We start from the raw sequence: 27,088 nt of genomic DNA on the forward strand, positions 1-27,088 counted from the left end.
ATCTCCCAAAATCCTAAAATCCCAAAATCCTCAAATCCTCCTTAAGTCCTCAAATCTTAAAATCCAAAAATCCTGAAATATTAAATCCTAAAATACTAAAATTCCAAAACCCTAAAATCCTTAAATCCTAAAAGCCTAAAATCCTGAAATCCCAAAATCCTAAAATGCTAAAATCTTTAAATCCTAAAATCCTAAAAATCCTGAAACCCTAAAATCCTAAAAGCCAAAAATCCTAAAATTCTAAAATTCTAAAATCCTAAAATCCTCAAATCGTAAATCCTTAAATCTTAAATCCTAGACTCCTTAAATCCTCAAATCTTAAAATCCTTAGATCCTAAAATCAAAAAATCCTCATATCTTAAATCCTCAAATCTTTAAATCCTAAAATACTAAAATTCCAAAACCCTAAAATCCTAAAGTCCTAAAATCCTAAAATCCTAAAATCGTTAAATCCTAATATCCTAAAATCCTGAAATCCCAAAATCCTAAAATGCCAAAATCCTTAAATCCTAACATCCTAAAATCCTAAACTCCTAAAATCCTCAAGTCCTAAAATCTTATATTCTCAAATCTTTAATCCTCAAACCCAAAAATCATAAAATCCTAAAATTCTAAAATCCTAAAATCCTCAAATCGTAAATCCTTAAATCTTAAATTAAAGACTCCTTAAATCCTCAAATCTTAAAATCCTAAAATCCAAAAATCCTCAAATCTTGAATCCTAAAACCCTAAAATCCTAAAGTCCTAAAATTCTAAAATCCCATAATCCTAAAATCCTTAAATCCTAAAGTCCTAAAATCCTAACATCCTAAAATCCTAAACTCCTAAAATCCTAAAATCCCAAAATCCTAAAATCCCAAAATCCTAAAATCCTGAAATCCTGAAATCCTAATATCCAAAAATCCTAAAATTCTAATACTCTAAAATCCTAAAATCCCAAAATCCTCAAATCGTAAATCCTAGACTCCTTAAATCCTCAAATCTTAATATCCTAAAATCCTAAAAGCTTAAAATCCAAAAATCCTCAAATCTTAAATCCCCAAATCTTTAAATCCTAAAATACTAAAATTCCAAAACCCTAAAATCCTAAAATCCTTAATTCCTAAAATCCTAAAATCCTGAAATCCCAAAATCCTAAAATGCTAAAGTCCTCAAATCCTAACATCCTAAAATCCTGAAATCCTAAACTCTTAAAATCCTAAAATCCCAAAATCCTAAAATCCTGAAATCCTGAAATCCTAAAATCCAAAAATCCTAAAATTCTAAAATTCTAAAATCCTAAAATCCCAAAATCCTCAAATCGTAAATCCCTAAATCTTCAATCCTAGACTCTTTAAATCCTCAAATATTAAAATCCTAAAAGCCTTAAATCCAAATATCCTCAAATCTTAAATCCTCAAATCTTTAAATCCTAAAATCCTAAAATACTAAAATTCCAAAACCCTGAAATCCTAAAATCCTAAACTCCTAAAATCCTTAAATCCTAAAATCCTGAAATCCTAAAATCCTAATATCCTAAAATCCTGAAATCCCAAAATCCTAGAATGCTAAAATCCTTAAATCCTAACAGCCAAAATCCTAAACTCCTAAACTCTCAAACTCCTAAAATCCTAAAATCCTAAAAATCTAAAATCCTAAAATCCTAAAATCCTGAAATCCTAATATCCAAAAACACTATAATTCTAAAATTCTAAAATCCCAAAATCCTCAAATCGTAAATCCTTAAATCTTAAATCCTAGACTCCTTAAATCCTCAAATCTTTAAATCCTAAAAGCCTTAAATCCTAAAATCCTATAATCCCAAAATCCTAAAATCCTAATATCCTAAAATCCTAAAATCCTAAAATGCTGTAATGCTAAAATCCTAAAATCATAAAATCCTAAAATCCTAAAATCCTAAAATCCTAAAATCCTAAAATCCTAAAATCCTAATACCCTAAAATCCTAGAATCCTAGAATCCTAAAATGCTAATATGCTAAAATCATAAAATCCAAAAATCCAAAAATCCTAAAACCCTAAAATCCAAAAATCCCAAAATCCTAAAAACCTAATATCCTAATATCCTAAAATCCTAAAATGCTGTAATGCTAAAATCCTAAAATCATAAAATCCTAAAATCCTAAAATCCTAAAATCCTAAAATCCTAAACTCCTAAAATCCTGAAATCCTTAAATCCAAAAATCCTCAAATCTTAAATCCTCTAATCCTGAAATCCTAAGATCTTAAATCCTCAAATCTTACATCCTCAAATCCCAAAATCCTAAAATCCTAAAATCGTGCAATCCGGAAATCCGAAAATCCTTAAATCCTCGAAGCTTAAATCCTCAAAACCCGTATCGTAATACAGTGCTTTCTCGCTTTTATCAACAGTCGTTTTTATCACTACTCGCCAAATCCACGCTCGGTTTTATCACGTTTTTTTTTCTTTTTTATCACGCTTTTTTAAAAATAACTTCAAATCAAGAATAATGTACCGTGCTGGATCGAAACCCGTACAGTATCGAAATCCGTACACCTTGATGTTTTTCTTCAGTTTTAAGCATTATAAAAATGAAAATTCATATGATAGTTACATGTACATATCCGTTGAGCTGTTAGGCCTTCTGTTAAAATCAACTATGCGCCAGTAGGCCATGAAATAAAAATATTAAAAATGAAAAATCAATCGTGTATCGGTTTCAGTTGTCATTTCGTTGTATCGTTAGAGAATTTACTAAGGAAACGTTCTTTAGATAAAAACGATTTTCAAGTGGGATATAAGTGTTTTAATCTGTGAATCTTTTTGAAATTGATGTAAAAGGTAAGTCTTTGTCATTTTCGAGCTGTATATTGTCTGGTATATAGTGTACATTGTATTTATTCAACAAAAACTGTGCTGTACGGATTTTGATTCTTGTTATTTGCTTGAATCGAAATCCGCTCAGCGTGTGTATCATGCATATATACGGCAAACAATTTCGAACGAGCTGTGACTGAGGTGCGCAAGGGAAAGTCGTTACGGGAAGCTTCAAGAGGTTCCGGCGTTTCGGTTACTATGAAACGCTACGAAAATTGCACTATTTCAGCTGATATAAAAAAAAATAGAAAACCGTGTGAAACTTTAGGAACCAATCAATCCTCAAATATATTTATTCGTTAATTTAAAGATGAATTATACATAAAAGATGATCATTTTTGTACTTCCATATTTATACGGATTTTGATTTATTGTTGTATGGACTTTGATCCAGTCTATATCGCGTGTGTGCGGATTTCGATTCAAAAGTGTACGGGTTTGATTCAGACAAAAACTGTGTACGGATTTCGATTCAAAACATGTTCTATTTAAACATGATTTTTCCGAGTTTCGGAGTGATTTCAATCATTTTGCTTGAAAATAGTGATAAAATATAAGTAGACCTATAAGTAAACATGTCAGTTTAAATCAATATCAGATTTCTAGATTTCATATTGACCGTCGAAGATTATCATGTGCTTAGGTGTACGGATTTCCATCCAGCACGGTACTTCCAGTTGTAGAAAATGTATTCGAAGCATCATTTTCATTTGTGCCTTGTGTCCACGCATGTGTATAGTTTTATAAACTCAATTTATTTGATCAATTTTCTGAGGCAACCAAGTGTCATATCTGTTACAAATAGTTTGTGTCATAATTTAGAGAAAAATAAACCGTGAAATACGTGTTTCATTGTTTTTGAAGCAAAAATTACGCATTATTCGAGCAGTTGAGAAAGAAGATCTGTTAACAACTTAAAAATCCCTACAGTTCGGTCCTCATAGAGCGTGGTTTTAAAAATTTTAAAATCTAGCGGTTCCACAATTTCACATAAACAAGCATTAGACTCTGCTAAAGAATGGGCAGTACAAATCATATTGATATTGCATGTATAGCAGCCGTGAGAAAGCCCGCGAAAATTCAATAGAGAAAAACATCAGAAACTAACTTTTTCTTGTTTATTCACTTGTATCTTGAACTCATATTCCATTCAACTATTCAAGTTCATCATTTTACTCAAAATATCATAAATTTCAATTGAATCCAACACAAAAAATTCAATTTTTATCATTTCGCTAAATTCACGGTTTCGCCAAATTCACGGTAAAATTTTCTTTGACCGTGATAAAATCGAAAAAGCACTGTAATCATATTCATGAAATATTTTCAACGTGAAACAGTGCACAGTGGTCCAGAAACCGAATTTAGAGGGAATTTTAGTTTAGAGTTTAATAGCAATATTTTGGAGACAAACTTTCTCCTACAAAGTTGTAACTATCAAAAATTAAGGCGACTCAAATTTTCGAAGGAATCAAGTTTCCAACATTTTTATCTTTTTAGATAGAAAATAATTCAACAATATTGTAGCCCCGTTGATTTTAAAGAACTTTGAAGAACAAGTTTTTCTCTCTCTTTGAAGATAACCGATTTGGGTTTAAAGAAAATATTTTTCGCTATAACTTTTTTATTTCAATTTTCACATTGAAACTGTCTTTAAACGACTTCCGGAGCTTTTGAGGGGAAACAGTTTGCATCGTGAATATCTCAATTCTATTCAAAGTGATTTACGTTTCCATCAAAATATACCGTTTTCTTTGTTTGTCGTTCTTTTTGTGGCGTTTTATTTAACATTATACTTTAGAGCACTTTATTAACTTATCACTTAACTCTTTACGTTATACCATTTCGGTTGACTTCTTTTATTCGCATTTCGAAAAGTATTTTAAATACCCATTCAAATACAAACAACACTTGTATATTATATGACACGGACCACGTACACGTGTGCCTGGCTCCATCTCTTATTATTGGTTTGAACCGGATTCAAATCATAGAGTCTAACGCACCTCTAACATTACCCAACTAACCACACGCACTTGTGTGTGGTTCCAATAACAGATTCAACTCGACTGTAAAAAAATATATACCATAACTTGAATTCCTCTCCGGTAAACCCATTAAATTTGTGAGTTGCTCCGACAGCTTTCTTATGGTATGTCGGTATAAATCAGATCCACATCGTATAATATTTTGTAGTAAATCAACCACTTTTTGGGCGTGACCCCAACAGCATACTGTGGTCTGTTAGTTTGTATCGACATCAAATCAAAAAACTGAGCAATTTTGCGTTCTAATGTAATAAATCACACACTCGCGCGGCCACTACAGTATTACTAATGTATGTTAGTTTAAATCAGTCCCAAATCTAAATAAGCTGAGTGAGCATCTCTAACCATTTGACTGAACGGAGGATAAACCGAAAGTAGCTCAAAAGAGTCGGATATGAATTATATCTATGATCGCATCACTTATCAAAGTGAATCCTGGTCCAGCGAGCCTTTCCCTACTAATAAAAATTTCCTTTCTGTGATCTTTATGGAGATACAGAGATTAACATGGTCTCCAAATAGCACTAACATCCCTTCTCGCAAAGGATTGAGTCACTAAAACTTGTACAATGAGAATGGTCGGTCACTCCCAGCCCTATTCAGTTGATTCACTGTGCAATTTTACAAATTGAGATCAATCACGGAGTGCAACCATTGATATGTGCAGTTAGTCAAGCTAAGCTAAAATAATACTATAGAGCACTGGACCCAAAATTACCCCTATATTTGGTTACTGGACCATTATGCAGTGTCGGACAGGGAAATATATTGTTTTCCCCAATTCCTCAATTTTGAAATGTTAGGAAAAGATTAAGGCAACTCAATAGTCTGTATAAAAATACTTAATTTAAAAAAAAACCTGAGATAACTTTTTTATTTTCTATTTTTTTAACAACGGCTTTTTCCCGTTAACACGCAAGTTCATTAAGCAGACAGTATATGAAGTAGAGAGAACGAAAAATAAGCGAACTGGAAATATGATACAGATTTGGAAAAATATACCGCATCCCGACGGGATTTGAACCCGCAATCTCCCTGTCTCCGGCATGGTGGGTTGACCCGTCGGGATGCGGTATATTTTTCCAAATCTGTATCATATTTCCAGTTCGCTTATTTTTCGTTCTCTCTACTTCATATACTGTCTGCTTAATAACTTTTTCATGTTACCATTTTAGTTTTTAAACAAACATTTTTCATCGAAGTATTTTAAATCTAATTTTTTTAACATTTTTAAATGACAATTCAGACAATTCACTAAAAGTCATTACTGGACAACTGTACTCTATCTGTTTCAGTTATGAATTTACAGTTTTTATTTGGTGCGCAACTAAGTTCATTCAGTTTGGTGAATGAACATGCAACATTATTCTGAAAAAATGGTTACAATATTTAGGAAATATGAAGTATGAGGTAGGATTTTCCATTTGAATGTTTTAATGTAATTCTTAACGACTTTGGCAGTATGAACCCAAGCCTTGTCATGCAGTAAAATCACTTTTTCGTGCTTCTGCTCGTGTTGTGTCCGTTTTTCGTGCAGTTCTCGGCTTAATAGTATCAGTTAAAGTCGATACCGTTTCCCAGTGATGGTTTCGTTCGGTTCCTTCAGATCATAATTAACAACACTGACCTGGGTCCACCAAAAACACAGCATAACCTTTGCAGTGCGTGTATTCGTTAAGCAAACGACGTACAGGCATTATCGGGCAGTCCTCATGACGAGAGTTGCTGTGATGCTGTAATAAAACCTTCCGTCACGGTTCAATAGAGAAAACCCTTTTCAAGTCGTTAGAAACCCAAGTTTCTTTTTTTTAATCATCCTTAAGCATGCGATTGCTTTAAAATGGCTTGGGTCCTCCTTTATAAGGAAGCAAGCTGGTTCTCCGTTTGGCATGGAAACTCATAAAGCAGTTCTCCTAATTTAAAGTCTTTGAAGGTTTTTGAGTTTCCTTCATGTTGGCAATATTGAAATTACCGCCTTTTAAACAACGAAGCCAATCGGGGCACGTGATTTCACTGCGAGCATCATTTTTGTGAACTTTTTGCAACTCTCGATGCGCTGCAGGCACCATTCAAAAAAAAAACGTCCAGATTATTGGACACAAAGTCAGATATTTTCATATAGTTTAACATTAGTGTAAACTTAATTGCTGAATTTCAACAGCAAATTATTCAATTTTTGTTTACTTAACTAAATACTTATAAAATACAAAATCATGATCAATAAAAATGCATACCGCTTAAGATCAATTTGGTTAAAAATTACGAAACACGTTCAATTGAGGTTACTCAAGGCTTACGACTCGAATGTCTTTGGGATTTCATAGAATTACGTGGTAAAAATGAATCGCAATCGCGCCTAAACTCTGGACGAAAATCATCATTATTCATCAATTCTATAACTGCCAGAAATAAAAAGAGAATTTATAACAGTTTGTACAAAATGAAAAAAGTACCATGCATGTAAATTGTACCAAAGTAATCCACTCATATTGCTCATTTCATAGCTTTGGTTTGAATTGATACTTACTAAGCACTTTTGTACTGTTTTTCAACCTACTCGTGAAAACAATACCAAGTAACACACATTCATACAGTGATAACGGTCACTCTTTAGCAGTTACAACTACTGACAACTCATTCTTAATAGGTGAGTTTGAGTTCAAAACATAACCACGACGTATAAAAAGACGAAACAATTCTGCTAAGCAGAAGCCAAATACCTATTTATTTTCAGTCCTCAAACAAACAATAGTGTGCTCGAGTAAGTATGAGTGTGGTTTTTTGATAGGCAGAAAACAATGCACGTGTTTTGATTGGCTTTCAATACATGAAACGAAAAAAAAAAAGATTCCATTTTACACTTTCTCCATTCACGCATGCCTGTACATAGTGTTTATTACGATAACGTTTTGAGATTGAGTTCTATTCCCAAAAACCTTCCACGCAAATAATACAAAACAAACACACATACACCCACGGTGATTGTACATATGTTTTCATTTTTTTCACCTTTTCCTCCACCCACCCCGCACCACTATTCCCACCACCCAAAACAAAAACAACCTAACCCGTGTTTTGCAGCACTCGCTATAACCGATTCTCTACATCTAGTGTGGAAGTGGCGACGGTGTCCGTTTTCAGTGAACCCTCCTCCACCACCCCTGCCTACGCAAACAGGCGTAACAAAGCTTCTCGTAACAGTTTCAAGCCTAGCCTTACCTACAGCAGCATTCCGGCGGCGTCATCGGCGTCGTACTCCTCCCAGCAGGAAGCCAATCGGCGCTCGTTCAAGCCCAATCTACGGCCAACACCGCCGGAAGGCGAATCCAGCACCACCAGCACCAGTCTGTACAAGTTCAAGCTGAACCGTTCGCCTGGTCGCTGGCAGTACAAGAGTCCACCGAAACCGACCGTCAATATCCGAAAGCAAAGTCCGAAACCTAAGGACCCGGCAGAAAACCTAGCCACGGCTCCAGTGTATGACAGTTCGGTTCAGAACAATGACATTTCGCAGAACCCAGATCATCAGGAGAATATCGATAACGATGCTGATCTGGATCAGTCTGGATCGGTGAACGGAAATGTCCTGAATGAGGCGGAGAACGATAACCAGATCGAGCGACGCTATCCCATTGAGACGATTAAGGTGGAAATTTCGACACCGGCGGACTTCAAGGATACGTACTACGAGATCGCTACCATTAAGTCACCCTACACTTTCCAGGTAAGTTACACAAATGTTGATTTAACTTTAGTTTGTTCTCAACGGCTTTTGATTTTCAGGTTGGCACAGTGAAAAACACTCGCTACATTACCGTCACATCAACCTTCGAGAAGACCCTGGAGCAGGAAACTGCCACCATCACGCCATCACTAACAGAACCACTAACGGAAAATATCCTCGCAACGACAACCCACCTGGACAAGGAGAGCAATCTGCTAGATTCAAGCATTGCCACACTGCCACCAATCACACTGACGGGTGAAACGGAAACTCCCCCACTGGAAACGCTAACGGAAACGTTCAGCACCACCCAGGAAATGCTAAAAACGCACATCCTCCCGGTGATCCGGGACGGTACGGACACGACAAGCTATACCCTAATTCAAACATATCATGTGACGCGACTGGTAACAGCCACGAAAACGCTACCACCCATGGAACTCTATCACTTTGTACCATCGAAAACTCTGAACGAATTCAACAGCCGCCTTGATGAAGCCGGCTCGGAGTTGCACCTCGAGCTGGAGTTCGGTGACAATAACGAAGACGACGACGACAAATTAAGACTTCCATCCGATCTAGATCTCTCGAACATCGGTTCGGACTTCGATTTATCCGAAGTCGACAAAACCAACATCCCGGTAAACATTCGGCCGAAGAAGAAGGTCGCCAACCACAAGGAAGTCAACAAAGTCACCACGGAAGCTCCCGTGACCACACCTAGCTTAACACCCGATCAGCTTCAACAGTTAGCCCTCCTGCGGCTACTAAACCCAGCCGCTGCTGCGCAAATCCCATCGGTGATCACTTCTTCCAAGCCGGTGGTCAAACTGGAAACCGTCTACGAATCGCACGTGCTTCCGATCATCAACGGGCAGAACACGATTCTCAGCACCATCTCGCGTCCCATCGGAACCATCACCAAGACTAACTACGAAGTCGTCACCACGACACTACCCGCCCTTCCGATCCCACCGATTCCCCAGTTGAATCCATTCCAGCAGCCCCAGGTAACGCTCCAGTCGACCCCGGTGGTCACGCAGACCGTCGTTACGGAGACGAACAGCAAGGTGCTGAAGTTGACCTTCGGAGCGAAAACCGCCTACACCACGCTGTACTCGACAACTGTCGTTCCAACGCAGCTGACCACCTACGTGACACAGTCGGTTCCGATTCAACCTACGGCGGCTTTCCCAGGTTATTTCCCGGCGCCGTATGCTCCGTTCCCGTACGTGGGATAAGTCGCGCATTAGTTCAAGGTGAGTTGATGATTTCTCATTCCATTTTCGAGGGTGGGATTGCGTGACACGTAGTGATCAGCACTCGAAACGGAAACGGCTAATTATGTTTACTGTTATTTCGGCTATTCTTAGCCCTGGGAGGGACTGGACATAGTAACGACTTTTGGATGATTTATCCCCCAGGGTGGGGATTGTGGAAAACGAAAAAAAACGTCTGGGTTATATTGGGAAATTGCTTGCGGCTCTTAGTTGGGGGTAGGAGAAAAGTGGACAAACTGACGGTGTTTTGTAAATTTATCACTTTACGAAAAGGAACTAACTGAAAGGGGATATTTTTTCATCACGATATCAGGTTTGTTGATCTAACGATGATTACTGATATTACTCGTGTATCCATTTAACTATTTGTACTTATCACCATTAAGTGTAGTTTATTGCCAGTTTCGTTTTTTTTGTTCTCAATCTTCTTGAAATCTAATAATAGAAAGAAACGACTTATCGTTCTATTTAGGCTGAACAATCATAATTTTCTCCATCGATTCGATAGAAAAAGGAGGCGCATGGTTGTTTAGGAATAACATTGTATGTAAAACCCTCGAAATTACCAATCATCGTTAAAACTCGAGTGTCTTCAATTAGATAAAATTTCACACACATATTTGGCTTTTGCAATCTGAGAGTTTCCCGCGGGATGCAAGATTTTAGATTTCAGAGTAATTTTCTAAAACGGCGTGTGCTTTTTCTGCACACTTTTGAAAGTATTGCAGCTCAAAAATCATTGATTGAATAGCAAAAATAACTAAGAACGAGTTGGAAGAAACTAATAATGATTAAAAAAAATATATATAATAAACACTATAGTTAATTGTTATTCGGAGTAACTTAACGCTTTTATTAAAAAGAAAAAAAAAGAATAACATATTATTTCGTTTCGACCGAAAGGCACACATTATTAGAGTGGAGAGCTCGCAATGGTGCTGGTTCGAAGCCAACAAATATATCATTTTCCTCAAACTGTTCTATGTTAGTTTAGTTGTATTGAATATTGAATAGAATTAGTTTTCTTATACCAACTCTGTATTTGCAAATTTCCCATCACCTATCAGTATTTTTAAACCATTCTTATGCCCATTTATAGAAAATTTCAACAAGCGAAAAAAATTTTTTTAAATTTATGCAAGACTGTGAATTGTTACTTACAGCTGCGTGAAAACCTATTTCCCATCACCTATTAGTATTTTTCAACCTTCCTTATTCCCATTTAGGACAATTTTCGCATTGGTTTCAATGGTTTTAAAACTTACTACAAATATTTTTTGAAGCAATTTATACTCCAAAAACAGTTGCTGTATCATTTATTTTCAATTTCAATACATCTTTAAAAGTTACGTTACATCGAGGTAAAAGTTACGTTATATCTAATAACGTTATATCGAGGTTGCCTTTTATCGAGGTATGACTGTAGTAAAAAATGTGTATTTTTATTCTAAATGTTACGTATCTAAAGCTGACAGGTCGTATGGGGCATCCATTCCGGATATTTTCAAGATCTATACAGAAAAAGAAGAGCTCGAAAATATTTTTTTTGTTGCTTAATTGATGGACGTTCCCTATCTGATTCAAAAATTTAGAAAAAAATAAAAAAGAGATTAAAATGTTAGAAATAAACAAAAAAAACTACAAGGTATACAGCCCTAGGGGTTGTATGAAATGGTGACGTAGGACTAAATGTAGGGGAAAGTAGGTAAAGACGGACACCCTAAGGTTTAATCTAAATAATTACTTAGGTATTGCTATTTAGATCGCAGTAGTCATACAAATTGAAACTTTAGGTCATTTATTTTCATAATCATTTTTGGTATTAGTGAACTTCCTCCAAGTTTTATGTGTTTTGAGTCTTCAAAAATAAGACTACAAATTGCTGTTTTTTGACATGGTTGGGAAAGACGGACACTTGGGGTGGGTAAGATGGACACTACGAAGGTAACGGTGGACACTCACAAAAAAGATGTAGTACGTTAAGTATTCTTTTGATTTATGTGTTAAGTGATGGCCATACATTACTCTACGTTATTAGAGTCCATCTATACATCACGTGAACAGTTTGAGAGGATGGGTTTCGATGAAGGCGAAAATTCTCCGCCTATATGGCCTGTTCTAACTGCTAAGTGATTAATATCTGCTGGTTTCTCTCGCGGGTGTACTTTGTGAACATCTGTAGTATACAACAGATTCTGCATGTGAAAATTCTTGGAAAATTTGTGTGTCCATCTTTCCCTACCTTAGTGTGTCCGTCTTGCCCGACCTGGTTGTAAATTTTTCAAACGATCGTAGCTCTTCATCGGAACATCGAAAATCTGCTGGATTTTCACTAGAAAACCGAGGAAAGACTAATTAATCACTTTACTATTGTGAACAAATGAAAACACGTAAGTTTCACGAGTTCTTCACTATTTTCCGTGGAATAAAAATTACATGAAATTGCGCGTTCACGAAAATGTTCTTTGTTTTACTTACAAATTTGACAGTTTGCTTGCTGAAAACCGATAATGCAACTCAAAAGCATTAACACACTATAAAGAAGGTATTCGCATCACTCAACTATCATAATACATTCTAGTTTGTGAAATATTAAAAGTGTCCATGTTACCCGCAGTGTCCGTCTTTACCTACTTTCCCCTATATATTATATGCTGCGATAAACTGTTCATAGGCAACACTACCGTTTATATTTGATGGTCGTTATTATAAAACTAACGATGCATGAATACATGAAAATTTTACCCTAGTAGTAGTTGTGAAAATTCTCCTAACTCTTATCTTCAAGCATCTATAGTTCTGAAAAGAACCGATTCCATGATCTTCAGTATGAAATTCGTGCCACAGAACGCTGATGATCGCACCACCACCGGTAGTATCGAATATTTTGTTGGCCGCGCATAAAATTTGCTCTCCTCTGTGCCAGCAAAATATCCTGCAGCGTACGATGGTAACTGTTGCTGCCGTATGAAAAATAAAGGTAACATGCTCCGCACTGCCTGGAAGTTGACTCTTATACAGCTCTCGTTTCTCAATGTCGCGTACCTCTAACAGCTATAATCCACTCGCTGTTGTGTGACAAACTAGACTGAAGCTGAATTTTCTACACGCAGTCTTTTGTATCGAGTTCAGAGTAGATTTTTGCCGCTAGGGCGTGGCCACACAGCTTAGAGAAAAACAAACAAACCAAAACACTTTGATGAGCCAAATATTTAGGCAGTGGAATTTATTTCGTCCATGTTATTGTTATCCGTGCTCGGGAAGCAAGCCAATAACGAGGGGAATGTATGGGAAAGCTTGACCTTGGAACTTTCCACCTATTTTCACCATTAAGCAGTAAAGCAACAATGTTGAACATTATATCAAAAAATTGTTACACATTTTATCTATACACCGACATACAAATGACTAAGATGCATTAAGTCGTTCGCTTGCTATAATCGTTTGAAATCTGACGCAACATTTGCCAGTTTCATTTTCAATTTTACAAAGTGTAATCTAGTATATAAAACAAAGACGTAGTTTTTCGTCAAAAAACTTTAGGAAACCTAAGAAAAAAATCCAAAAAGTATTTCTAAATTATTTGAAATAATAAAAAAAAATAATTGTAGAATTTTTTTTAAATAATAGAAATTTTAAAAATAAAAAAAAAACAAATTAACTAATCAATACATACTGATTTTTCGTTACGTTTATAGACTGTTCCGAAAATTATAAATACATCTTCTTTCTTGAATAAAACAAAAAATACAGGATTTTTCGGGTCATTTTATTCTGAAATATAGATAATAAGTGTTTTCTTTCCAGTTTCAATTCAAGTTGGGATTATTTTTCGTAGGATACGCGAGTTCTCTAACTTTCCTCTTAACACTACTCATAAGCTTTTGCGCAGTGTGTTCTCCGACCATTTTTACCACTTTAAACCAATCTTTTTTAAATTTTTCAACATTGTCCGCTGGTTTGACATATTACCTCAGTTTTGCCTTGGTCAAAGCCCAAAAATTTTCAATAGGGCGAATTTCAGGGCAAAGATTGGTGGATTGTTATGCTGCTTAACCATGGGTAACAATCTTTTCTGCAAACACTCTATCACGTAAATTTTACCATTCGTAATGAATGGACGAGATATTTTCCCACATTCACAAATGGCCTGCCAAACCATTACCTTCTTGCCGAATTTTTCGGTGTAAATGGCTTTCACTGGTCCAGGGACATCCTTTCCTTTCGGTGGTGTATAAAATTGCGGTCCTGGCAGAGTCTTATAGTCCAGTTTTATGTAGGTTTCGTCATCCATGATAACACATCCCATTTTTTTGGTCAGAAGTTTGTCATAAAGCTTCCGAGCTCTCAGTTTCACAGATTCAGCTTGTTTAGGATTTCGTTTTGGCTGCTTCTGCTTCCGACGGGTCTGCAGACCCGTTCTTCCCTTGGCACGCATAACGTTACTCGTCGAGGTTTCAAGCTTTTTCGCCACTTCTCGTACTGATACTGAAGGATGCCGCTTGTAGTATTCCTTAACCTTTTTGTCAATTGTGGGATCAACAGGCCCGGGTTTTCTACCATGTCTTGGGGCATCAGTAAATGTGCACTCTTCACAATACTTCCGCAATGCGGTTTGAACTGCTCCGACACTTATACCTTCTTCTCTGGCTAATTTTCTTATAGAAAGACCACCCACGGTGCCCCATTTGTGCACAATTCGCTTTCTTTACTCGGGAGAAAGGCCACGCATTTTTAAAATTTCGCACTAAATGTTAGAAAAAATGACAGCATCTGTTTCTTTTGTATATAAGCAACAGGACGCAGCCAACGTTTGGTTGAATACCGCACGTTATTTGAAATGACGGTTGATCGTAAGTGTATTTATAATTATCGGAACGGTCTATACCTGCAATTACATTAAAAATAGCAAAGTATGATTATTTTTGTAGGAAAGGTGTGTTCTGATTTTTGGGGGATGAGTCAACGAAATAAATAAATGAATAAAAATAAAATTCTTATTTATTCTAAAACAATAAAATATTTATGTTTAATGAATATAAAAATGTGATTCGATTATACATAGGATTTGATTATATAGTGAAAATAAAATCGAAACGATCGAACGAAACGATTTATAATCGAGTCCGACCTATATTAAATCATATTATAAAATGAAAGCATTTAAAATGAAAGCATTTATCACTCAGATTCAACAACTTACGACTATTACTTTAGTAAAATTGGAATTTTTAGCTTTTCAGCTTATCAAAACGAAAAGACCTTATTTGAAATCGACACGTTGGAAATAGAATATATATTTTCGTTTTGATAAGCAAGCCGGAAAGCCTAAATAACCAATTTTACCTTATCCTTCAGAGGTATTATACACAAGACTCGAGTTACAGCGTTTTTAAGAAAAAAAGACATTTTTTCCTGGTTTTAAGTAACCTTCTCTACTTATGTTATATCAATATTAATTTCAGGAGTTTCATTTTGATAAAAATCAGATAATGAATTCAAAAAGATTTCGAATTTCGGGTGGCAGTGTTGCCAGATATGTTATTTATGCATTTGGAATTGAATAGCATTTTCGGTGAATCAGTATAGGAGGAATGGGGGTAAGACGGACAGGGTGGGTAAGACGGACATGTGACTTGTTCTAACCTTTTAACCAAGGTAGTTTATGATTTTCGAACCACCCTTCCATTGTTTACATCTGTCAAATGTGCTAAAAATTGATAAACTTTGAAAATAGGCTACGAGTTCGCGTGCGGATGTAATTTTTGCGTGTCAGAAAATAAGATTTTTTTCTCAGAATTTCTCACGTTTTTTTCGGAGTTGGTCCATTTTCCGGTTATTTAAAACATGGCTGATTCATACGTAAAGAGATACTGGTAGAGTATATTGTTATTGCAAAACTATGAGAGTTTGAAAACTTTGTGTACTGGTGGGGTAAGACGGTCCATCACCAGGGTGGGTAAGATGGACTGTGTTTATAGTATTATTTTCACAAATTAAGGTATGCCTCGATTGTACCCGTCAAACGTGCACCGAAAGTCAACTGTGTGGCCGCTGTGAGACACGCAGTGGACTGCAAAATATCAGTTCGTGATTTTTTTCTTTTCAATTCAAAACTTCTGTCTGAAATTGATAATGGTTTAAGAATTAATCCGCTGCATAACAAATAACTATTGTTGTTTTATAAAACTTTTCAGTTTGATAATATAGAAACTAATATAATACTCTGAAAAACTGATACAAGATGCCCCTTCGAAACCCTGTTTCTGGAGTGTGACCAGAATGATTCAAAACTCTCAAAATATTCTTCATGTGTGTTTGCGTTTCACGTTTTATTAATTCATAACATAAACAAGCTAAACTCGTTATTTATTGCTTATTTCCTTAACATGTTCGTCTTACCCACACCACCTGTCCGTTTCACCCGCACACTCAAAAAAAAAAAAACGAATTTCGCAATCAATTTTGACTGTTTGAAAAAACATAGAAAAAGATTTTCAATTGAAAAACCAAATATTAGGCATCAAAGTGCTTTTGTCAACCTTTAATGTAATGGGTTAAGGTCCCAAAAAATATATTATTTTACATATGGAAATCAACTGTTTCCTTAACATGTCCGTCTTGCCCCCACCCCCCCTATTCTGATTTTAAATTTTGCAATTTCATCGTGTTCCTGAAAAAATTTTACACGCAAAACCCTCACTTACATTACAGTAAAACTCAAGTTGCAGTATTTTTAAGAAATGAAGTCGGACAGTCTTCCTCTCAAATTTTTTTTTTATATCTCCGGATATGTTATTTCTATAAACGTTCTGAAAATTGCATTTTGAGCAAAACAAATCAAGAAAAAAATATGTCAATTTTGAACAGCAGTGTTGTCTGATATGTCATTTTCACATTTGAAAAGCTAAATTGCGATTTTTTGCGATTTTTACGTACCTATATTTTGATTTCAAATTTAACAAATTTGCCGTGTTTCCGGAAAAAAGTTACTGCATTTCCAGGAAACAAAGTAAACTTTACTCGGGTTTGCTTTTTAATTTCTATTTTCATTTTGCTGATATTCGTAATCAAAGGACCTTCTTAATGGTGCAATTCCAATGCAATTACAAAATCAGCACAGAGATGTTAGAAAAATAGGAATAAAAATTGTAGGCAACTCATCAAGAATTTGACTATATTTCTCAGACCTCACTCGATTTTTTCTTGTATTACCATTGAGTGATAAGAGTTTTTCATATAAAACTTTCTCATGTACACGTTGAAGTTGTCAAATTTGAAATCAGAATACATAAACTGAAGTCTTTTTACAAGGTTTTTTGCGCGGCATGTTTTTAATGGTTTTTCATTTCGGTTTTTCAAAACGTTTATTTAGAGTGTACAATCCACAGATCAGTCCAGAATAAATCGACAACTTATCCCGTTGTGTTTTGACCACTAAAATTATATACGCGCGAAACTTTTTTTTATTAGCTTAAAAGCAATAGCGCCAAATTGCCCTTTAGGTAACAAATCTGTTACTTAAAAGGCAATAAAGTTCTTCCCCAGCCAAGTACCAACACATACTGTCATATATTTTACACGTGTTACGGGAATACGACTATCGAATAATGATCGTTTCAACCACATGCAAAATTGTCTCTGTCAAAAATGCTCCCTTTTCATCTCTAGTCAAGAAAAATCAGCTACCGTCGCATATGTTGCACATGTAAAGCATTAAACATGCTGAACGCCAACGCGAGCGATCGGACGAGATTCTTGCCGCAGGTTAATGAGCAGCCGTAAGTAGAGCTCCAATTCATTCGGTGTGCGTGTATTAGTTTGCTCGTTGTATGCATGCGAAGTGAAGAAAAAACATGATAAGAGCTACCAAGCAGCAATTTTCCCTTTCATAGAGTATGCAAACGTTAATGATTTCAAAGAGTTCAAATACGTTTTGCAATCACATCACGATCTGTAAACTGCGTTAGAGAAAAACACAAACATTTGCTTTCTGGCAAGCTATCTAAAACACACACTTATTGGTTCATGGAAACTCATTTGGACTTGTTTGAAGATAAAAAAACTCGTTCCCGTCTAGAACAACATTCGCAACTCCTGCAACTCTGATCACATGGTATTACATATTTCCATTTCAAGTAAACACCGGGGAACGAAACGAAAGTGTTCTAATTAGGCATTTTAAGTTGGCGGTTGAGATTCATTATTATGTGTGAATAAAGGGGACAGAAATGAACCTGATCGCTGCATCAATACAAATGAAGCGAGTGAAGTCTCGATACACTTGGTTCTTGGTTGCATTTTCTCCTGCAGAAACACATACAATTGTTTTTGATTATTACACTTTGTGTATACTGCGAGGTCATAGAACACAAAAAGTAATAAAATGTTGCTATAAAGTAACAAAATCGTCCTTCTTTCTGTTTGGTGTACTTTACATCAATAAAATATAGTCCGCGAAGTCAAGCAGAATCTAAGTCAAATTCCTAACGAGAAAGTCCCAAAATTGAACGTTTGGTTTACTTAATCCAATTACCGAATATTCACTGATTTGGCTTGTCCTTTTCATATTTTTTCTTGTTTATCAGCTCAATTAGAAGGTGAAAATAACACTGCTAAAGATCTTTTTTCAAAAGTATTAAGCAGAAATGATTGAAAAGCTATAGGGAGTATACATACTCCTCGTCACATTTTGTCACAAAACTGCAAACCCCCTCCCCCCTCGAAAGCTACGTGATTTATGACGCTCAAAACTGGTATTTTTAGATTTATTTTCTGCAAAATACCACTTTTGTAACATCCTTTGAAAAAACATATTCGGAGTCATAAAAAAGTTTAGAAAGGAAAATTGCTTAAAGCAAAAAAAAATTGATTTTATTTCTTACAAACTCTGTTACTCGAGTTTTACGCATGATACCTCATAATAAAAAATTTCACTTTTATCAAAAATACGGGGTCCCTTAAAACGAGAGATGGCCCTATTTACCTTACAAGTTGTTACCCTAATGAAACAAATCAGCGTTGCTAAGCGAGCGGGAAGCAAAATCTTTCTACTCCTTTCGGTTTGAGAATGAGATGTGTGGTACGCTTCTCCAATCGTTCGCACACACACTTTAAAGAAACTCTTTTTGTTCACGAACTTGCTAGAGCAGCAGCCAGCATACAACCGTTAGCAAATTCTCTTTTGTCTTTCTACTCCCGACGAGTACACGATTTGCAATTGCGATTTGTCAATTTCTGAATTGCTTCCAAGCAGTTTTGTTTCGAGCACCGACGGCCGAGAGTGGGGTGGCGAGCAGTGTTGCAAATTTTCACTGTCAGTGATAGATTCTCAGTTGAAACTGAGAACTGCGAATATTACTTTCAACACGAACGAGCTGACAGTGATAATTACTTGCAGCTCCAATCAGTTGACAGCAATAATGCCGACTGCAAGCATTACTGTGATTTCGCACACGCTATGTTGTTTTAGCGATGTCTATGCAGTGGAGAATAAAGACACCTACCTACTTCATTGACTTCATGCAATGGATTGACTTAGATCTTATAATTTCGGTATTAATTGGAACATATTATTTATGTCACTGACCTGACTTACACTGATAAATGACTCAGGTGACACTTAATATCAGTTTGAAGAGAGTGAAAGTGAAACCACTGTTGTATTATTTTCATTTTGCGATGTCGAAATTTCGCAACACTTGTGGAGAGTCTATAAAGTATCGCATGCTGGAACGTGTAGGGTATCGGACTACTTACTCGTCGAAATACCTTTTTACCACTCCGCTTCGTCGTGCTTAGTCACTCCGTATCATCACAATGCAATGCGTCTTGACAATCATCTTCGGCTGGCTGTGGTAGGGGAGGGCACGCGAGTAGAAGAGTACACGAGCGAGAATGTGTGTCTACAACGTGTCGGCTTACGTTCGTACGAGAAAACTCGTAAGCATCAACGCACGGTGGTGTGCAATGAAAGGAGTGAAAAAGAATGAGAAACAGTTCGACAGGAGTATCTGTAGTGTGTGATTTTGGTTACAGCGAGAACGCCACTCGGAGTATCGCATGATTTTTGCGAGCGAGTATAACAACACTGAAACAAGCTAGACAATATAGTCAAGTTCCAGAGCAAATTATGATGATTTCTACGTTACTCGTAAATTTTCCATTATAGGAACCTTAAATGATGGTATAGAAATGATATGGCCAAAATAGGAACCCTGAGCGGTTTCTTGATATGAATAATATATTATTTTCAATAACATCTTTCAGTCATTCACTCAATCGGTACATTTACTTAACCCAATCTTGATCAGAATTAGAAATTAAACTTCAAATAGTTATACTGGCAATCACAGACCTTACCCTGGGGCTCAAACTAGAAATAAAGGGTATAGCTTTTTAACTTTTTTTCCTGTGAATTTTGATGCCCCTAGTAAAGATAGCTCTTTCAGAGACTTAAATGACTTTCCCCATAAACCAACGTAGCATGAGCATTGAGCATTGACGACAGAACATATCGTAGTTGCACCTCCGTGATTGACCTGAGCTAGTGAAGTTGCACAGAGAACCACATAGATAGTTTTTGGGATGTCATACCATCTTCAATGTAAAACAATTCAGTAACTCTCACTTTAAAAAGATCAATAACGGCACCGGCCACGTCCATAAAAATAAGAAGAGGATTGTTAGTTCGAAAAACGTTGTTATGGGACCTAGTCCACGTCTGTATCTCTACGGATGTCACAGGAAGGGTATTTGTGTTAATATGATGGGGTAAGAAAGATCAGGATTCGCCGTGGTAGGCAATACGATCAGATATTTTAAAATCCCGCGCGCGAATAATTTTTTTACCCAAATAATAAATCATCAGGTACAAACGCTAAGCGCGAATCAACGAGCTGATTCGCAGGTACCGATTTTATGTCCTGTGAGAGTAAGCTACACGATACGAATCTCCAGATCACCATAAAAAACAATATTGTGAACATTTAATATGTATCGCGATAACTTTGTTTGAAGCGGCCACTATACGGTATCCAGTTGATATCTTCATCACATTTGACATGTGACTTATATTCGAATGCAAGTTGTTCAAAGTAAACTATTTTCAAACGCGGGTATGATCGTATCCACAATATCAATTGTTAACGCAAAAAAAACCTAATAAAAGAGAAAAAGATAAATTTAGAAAAAAAAAGGAAACACACACACCTAAACCAAAACGTCCTGAATTAATTGTGTTGCCTATATGAATATATAACAAAAATTTAGCTTGAAGCTAGGAACAATCATTCAAAAGCCAGAGAAGTCATAAACAGCTAAGAAAAATTAATGAATGATGAATATCGGAACAAAGTAATCGGACAAATTTTAATTTCAAAATTTCAAAAGATTTTAACAAATCAAAAATATCGCGAAACAGACAAACAAGTTGTGCGGTACGCGTCTTTTCTCAGGAAAGAAATATAAATATCAACAATGAGAAAATATATAAACACATTGCGCACACAATCAGCCCAAGAATCGTGGGATAAAACACACACGCGGATACTAAAAAATAAGTATTTGATTCATGTCAGAGAAAGCCACCAGCAAATGTGTGCACTTATCTTAGACACCGAAGCAGCATTCAGTGAGTCACAAGCACGCCGCCGCGCTCGCACCCGAGCACAAACAAACCGTTTCCATGATTACAGTTGCCGCTCTCTCGGCTTCTGCCTCTCAGCAGAACTTGCCTTCGGCGACAAGCATATGTATAGCGTAACACTGGAGAAGAGGTTTCGCTGCGATGAACTTCTCACAATACACTTTTCGCATGAACACGAACGCGTTTAAAGAATGTCACCAACACAACAATGCGCTATTAAGACAGCCATTTGCAGAGCGATAAACTTTACAAGAAAACAGTATTAAAATTCTAATTCCTGAATTATTTTCACTCGTAATTCACTTCAAACATATTGTAATCAACAAGGGATACCCTCAACTACAACTATCACTCGAATTTCACAATTTTTTGCACTATGCATCACAATTAAACGCGTTTATTAAAGACGCGATAAACAAAGCGTTTCTTCTTTCACCCCCCCCCCCCCCATCAATTTCCATTAAGCCAACATAGAAGCGACGAACTTGGCGAGCATTTACTCTGCAGCGTTTTGATGCACTTTTGTTTACACTAGGGGTATCAAAATTCACAAGAATGGTTAAAAAGCAATAACCTTTTTGAATCAACATTTTTATCGCATCATTTTGATTTTGTTACTTTTGATATTTTCTTAATTTCTCTATTGAGCAATTCCAAGCAATATTTCAAACTGCACGTGAAAGCTGTAAAAATATGCTTTAACTTATGTTCATTTCACCCATCCAAGTTCAGGTCACTGAATTAAGTAATTTTTTGTGAGGGACAAACAAATTCTACTGGAACCACCGCTCGAGTCAATGAGTAACAAATTAAGAAACTTTCTAGAAAGGCGAAAATATTTAGAAAAATTAAACACTGTTAAATCTAGCGCTATTAATTTGTGCAAACACGTTTCGTTCGCTCGAAGTTTAACCATTAGCGCCACCCTTGTTTGCCTTATTTGCCCCCATCACACACGAATGACCTGTGCACCGGATACTGGCGATAAGTCTGTTCCAGATGAGTGCCCGCGTAGCGACGAAAGTAACGCGGGAAGCGCCGCTGGAAGAATTCAATCTAATCAAAATATCCCATCGTTTTGTAGGGACGCAAAATAAGCCCGGAAGTGAGTTCCCCTCGGTTTGCTTCTATCGAGTCCTGGGAACAAAGGGGAAGGCAAAACTTGTAGCAGTTTCCGGAATAATAACATCAACAACAACAATAAGTATAAGTTCGAACCCTCGCTAGCCGGGACCCGCGCCGTGGTAATAAAGAAGCGCCATTGTTTACTGCTTACTAGGTTGGTTCCGGTTGATTGCACAGTCCTAAGAAGTTATGTAGAGGCATAAATTTTCCTGATATACGATTATCACTTGCTCATGGGTTTCCGTTGTTCACCTCAACCCTGTTATCCGAGAGGCGTGGACTTTTTTACGACCCATAGCTGCTAATAATGATGCTTGGGTTAGGGTGTTCGCAAAGCACCCTTCGGCAGTCAATTCAATCCTAACCAGCGTCAAAATATGCACCGAAATCAGCTATCTATGGACATAGTTAAGCTCATCCTTGAGAGGGAAACAATGGCAAAAGTAAGACCATTATTCGCTCTAACGATGCCAACTGTCGTCATCATCGTCGGCGGGGGTGGATCGTAACATAAAACGAAACGAGTAAAGTTCCAATTTTGCGAACCTTGACGCAAAGTTTTCGCAACCAAGGACACGATAGTGGCGGTCACTCAGTCAGCAGCCAGCTTCGCTCACATCAGGGGTCCATCTCGTTAGGACTTTATCACCTGAATGTACAGCAACAGCAGAAGAGCAAAACGCATTCCGTTACTGCAAATTGGCTCTGACCGGCAGCAACCGCACGATTCGTTACTCAGCTCTCGATGCGACGTCTAGAATATTGATATCGTTTCTCGCAGTCGATCGGCAGGGCAAAAAAAAATACAGACATCACTTAACTCCTGCCCGGATTAAACCTGTTCATGCAATTACACCCTAGGCGCAGTACTTACAGAGTTCAATTCGTTTCTCCGCAAACAACAACCGATACAAAAAAGCTTTTTGATGTCCTTGAGGGGTGAAAACAATACTGTGCTTTTCCCCGGCTCTTGGTTCCATCACGTTTCCACCGAAGTTGCGCAACACACCGGAGGCAATTTTGCACTCCGACTCCGCAGAACAAGAAAGTGCCATTTGTCACCAGGGCAGAGCAAAGTTTTCCTGTTGCGATAAAAGCGATGCAAATAGTGTAGGTGCTGTTTTATGCCTCTATGCTTCCGTCGTTTTGTTTTTATTTTAAACCAAAGCAGAAAAGTTAAAACGATTACGCAAAAAGGATGTAGTTTAGCGTAATTTTTTGACGTTTGCACACTCAACGCTACGGTCCGCTAAAGGGTACTTCTGCGTTAAGTCTATCCTTCCTCCAGCCAGCAATGTTTCTGGTGTTTAAGTTTAACCCCTCGTACGACGCATTTTCCATTCCGAGGAAAGCTCAACTAGACCCGGAGCCAAATCCGAGCGCGTGTAAATCTTGACTTTTAAGTTAATTGACAGCTCCTTTGTGTCAGGTTGGCACGTTTGTCTGCCGTCCCGTACCGTCGTTTTGTGCGCCGAGAGGGATTTCACGCTAAATCAGGCTATGGGATTGGTCGCATCTTCACAGGTTTCAGCGAACATTGGTAATTTGGGTGATATTGGTGAAGTTCTAATATTTTGCATTTTTTCCTTAAAAGTAGGGTAGAGCGGGGCTAGTTGGTTACGGGGCAAGTTGGTCAATGAGAATATCTTCGAATCTACGTATCTAAAAAATCGTATTATATGGGTGATACGTAGTAGATAACCAGAGAAACTAAATGACAAAATGAAGTACAGTTTTAATTAGAACGTATAATAAATACAGGTTGCTGCCAAATTGGCCATCAATTCTACTCGGTTTTCATGTTGAAATTTTTTGTCTAAACAAAGCTAGCCAAATTGAAATGAACATGGCTCAACGTATTATGAAAGTCATTTTCGTTAGTTTTAAGTTGTGTAAAGCAAACTTTCGTCAAAATTTTATTTTCATATATTTCGAGTAATTTACATATTTATTACATGAGGGGGTAGTTGGTCACATACTAGCGGGCATGCTTAGTCATTGATCTAAAATAACTATAACGTACACTAATGCATCGACAAATGCTTTCTATCTGATGAAAATTTCGGCGTAAGCAAGCTTTCAACGAAAAAAAAAAAACTAATGTAGCTATAGTTTTGTGCTTGTGATTGCAGATGCGAATCTAGAATTTGGCCCCTGTTCTCAATTTAATCTTTATTGTTTTTGATTTAGTTCCCAACCAAACTATTAGGGAAATTTCAACATATACATCTTGTCAGGTATGAAAGAGTAACACGATTTTTTTCATGCAATTTTGAGTTACTTTCCTCATGGTTTGGGATTCCGGAAAGCGAACGTATAAACAAAAAACCGGATGCGGTTTGACCTCCACTGAGATGCTACAGACTGCCGCTAATGCAGTGAGGAATAAATACTGAATTGTCCTTCCGAAATATAAACGGACAATTTACCCCACACCCTGACCAACTTACCCCAGCTGAGGGGCTAGTTGGCCAATTTGACATCCACTCAAAAAACATAGAATATCCGCAAAATCATAAACTATTCTGTACAGTTTATATTTTTTCTAGATGCTATAGACTTAATACAACATTTCCATGTAATGAGTTTTTGCCATAATGTTTCCTACAAAAAGTTACAGAGCACTTTGACAAAAAATGACCAACTAGCCCCGCTCTACCATACCTTAAAACCTAAAAAAAAAACTTAGAAATTTGAAATGAATACATGAAAACGTAATTTGGTACAAATATCAATTTCGAAAGTTCAATACAACACCCTTGAACCAGAGTATCTATTGCTAGATGAGCGTTGGTATAATTTTCTCTAAAAACAAAAAGTATAGAATCTACGCGCCACGCAAATTTTGATCAAATTGTCACGCAATGATTGATGAAATTATTCAGAATGTTCAGAAAGTTTCATTTAGATGTTTTAGGAAACTTTAAAAAATGATTTATTTTCGAACACAATCCGCCCTTACGATTGCTATCATGCCTCAAAAACAAATAATGATAATGGAATAAAATAATCGAGAAATACACTAAATTTTTCAGTAAAATGCTTTTATAAGTTTTGAATTTTATGTAGGAACACATCTTGTGCGAAATATTTGCTTTAAAGTTGGAATTATTGGTGAAATGCGATTTCCTGTTTTGTATCATGATCCGAACAGTTTACTTCTGAGACTTCCCTGCTCTACTTTGCCTGTGTTTGATAAAATGATGGATTTCACGTAGGTATAATTCATGGAAAAGTATTTGTAATAATAACTTTTTTTTAAGAGTGCCCATTTTGAAATGTTAATAAGAGTTTTAGGCAATTGTATTGTCTTTAAAAAAAAAAATTTATTTCAAATGAATCGGAAAAAAACGGTTGGAATTTTTTTTTTGTTCTGATCATAATACAAATTCTAGGATTTGCTATAAATTGCTATTTCTGTAAACTGGACAGATAAATTATTTTTATAAACGTAAAACGTGTATAATTTTATGTGATAATAATCATATTTTCGAATTTTACATGAAAATCTATGCACCATGAAGATAATCTAAAATGCACCGATCATGATACCGTACATGTCATTTTTATGCATCAACTCTAGGTCGTCAGCCTCATTCAGGGAATCAGATACAAGACTCCCTACTGATGCCTTTAAACGACCTATTCCGGAGCAATTTTCTTTGCTCTTTCTGTTTTTGTCTAATTAGTTTCAGTTTCAATATGAATCAAGAGATTGTCAATGAAAAGAAAGTAAACTAAACTATTTTTTTCAGTGAGGTCACAAAACTTTCGTTTCGGTACGGTTCTCTTAACCCCCTCTTCCTTCCATATGCGTGACGTACTTTATGGGTGCTACCAATCCATTAATGATATAAATGAATGGATTTGTACCTCTTAAGAAACTTGTATCATGCTGTGAAAAAGAAATTTTGCGCAAAGACAGGGTCACTCAGATAATCGAATGGAGAACTCAAGTGAACACTTTCCATATTCAGCAATTTAAAGCAATATCGTCCTGAAAATGCTAGAATCGCCCTAGTTAAACTACACTAAGGTCTTTTTTACGGGGGGAATGCGTTCCAAATTTGTATGACACCGCGTAAACAAAAACTATGTTGAGATGAAAATTTAATTTAATTCAATTTAATTTATTTTTCTTTAATTTGGCATTACATGTTATGTGTTAATAGAGTACATAAGCTGAGATATGGATAAACTTTCAACAACTGGATTATTCGAAGGAAATTAATTAGATTCAGAACACTAGCTTTTTAGTCAAATGAAGGAAAATATTGAAAAAAAAAAAACACCCGATCGTTGCAAATAGTATAAGGGATAGTTAAAGGTAAGGTGAGTTTAATTATTCTAATATCACAGTTTTATGCGGCCAGGCGCTCCAGCAATGGGTTTGCTGAATTAGCACATCCGTTCGTCCTAGAATATTT

At 36.4% G+C, this 27,088-nt stretch overlaps 1 protein-coding gene across 5 annotated transcripts in view; it reads left to right on the forward strand.

The window, feature by feature from the left end:
- The window catches only part of LOC129722561 (mucin-2), a 381,740-nt gene that overhangs the window by 338,573 nt on the left and 16,079 nt on the right, over positions 1-27,088 (forward strand). For 3 of the 5 annotated variants that reach the window (XM_055676131.1, XM_055676129.1, XM_055676134.1), the window contains 2 exons: positions 7,967-8,609; positions 8,669-9,868. In XM_055676131.1, coding sequence (XP_055532106.1) covers positions 7,967-8,609; positions 8,669-9,850 — 1,825 coding nt within the window. In that variant the 3' untranslated portion in view covers positions 9,851-9,868. The remainder of the gene's footprint in view (positions 1-7,966; positions 8,610-8,668; positions 9,869-27,088) is intronic. The other 2 variants (XM_055676132.1, XM_055676133.1) reach the window with 2 other exon arrangements.

This window comes from Wyeomyia smithii, chromosome 2 (genome assembly GCF_029784165.1).
Source record: "Wyeomyia smithii strain HCP4-BCI-WySm-NY-G18 chromosome 2, ASM2978416v1, whole genome shotgun sequence".
Classification (NCBI taxonomy): domain Eukaryota; kingdom Metazoa; phylum Arthropoda; class Insecta; order Diptera; family Culicidae; genus Wyeomyia; species Wyeomyia smithii.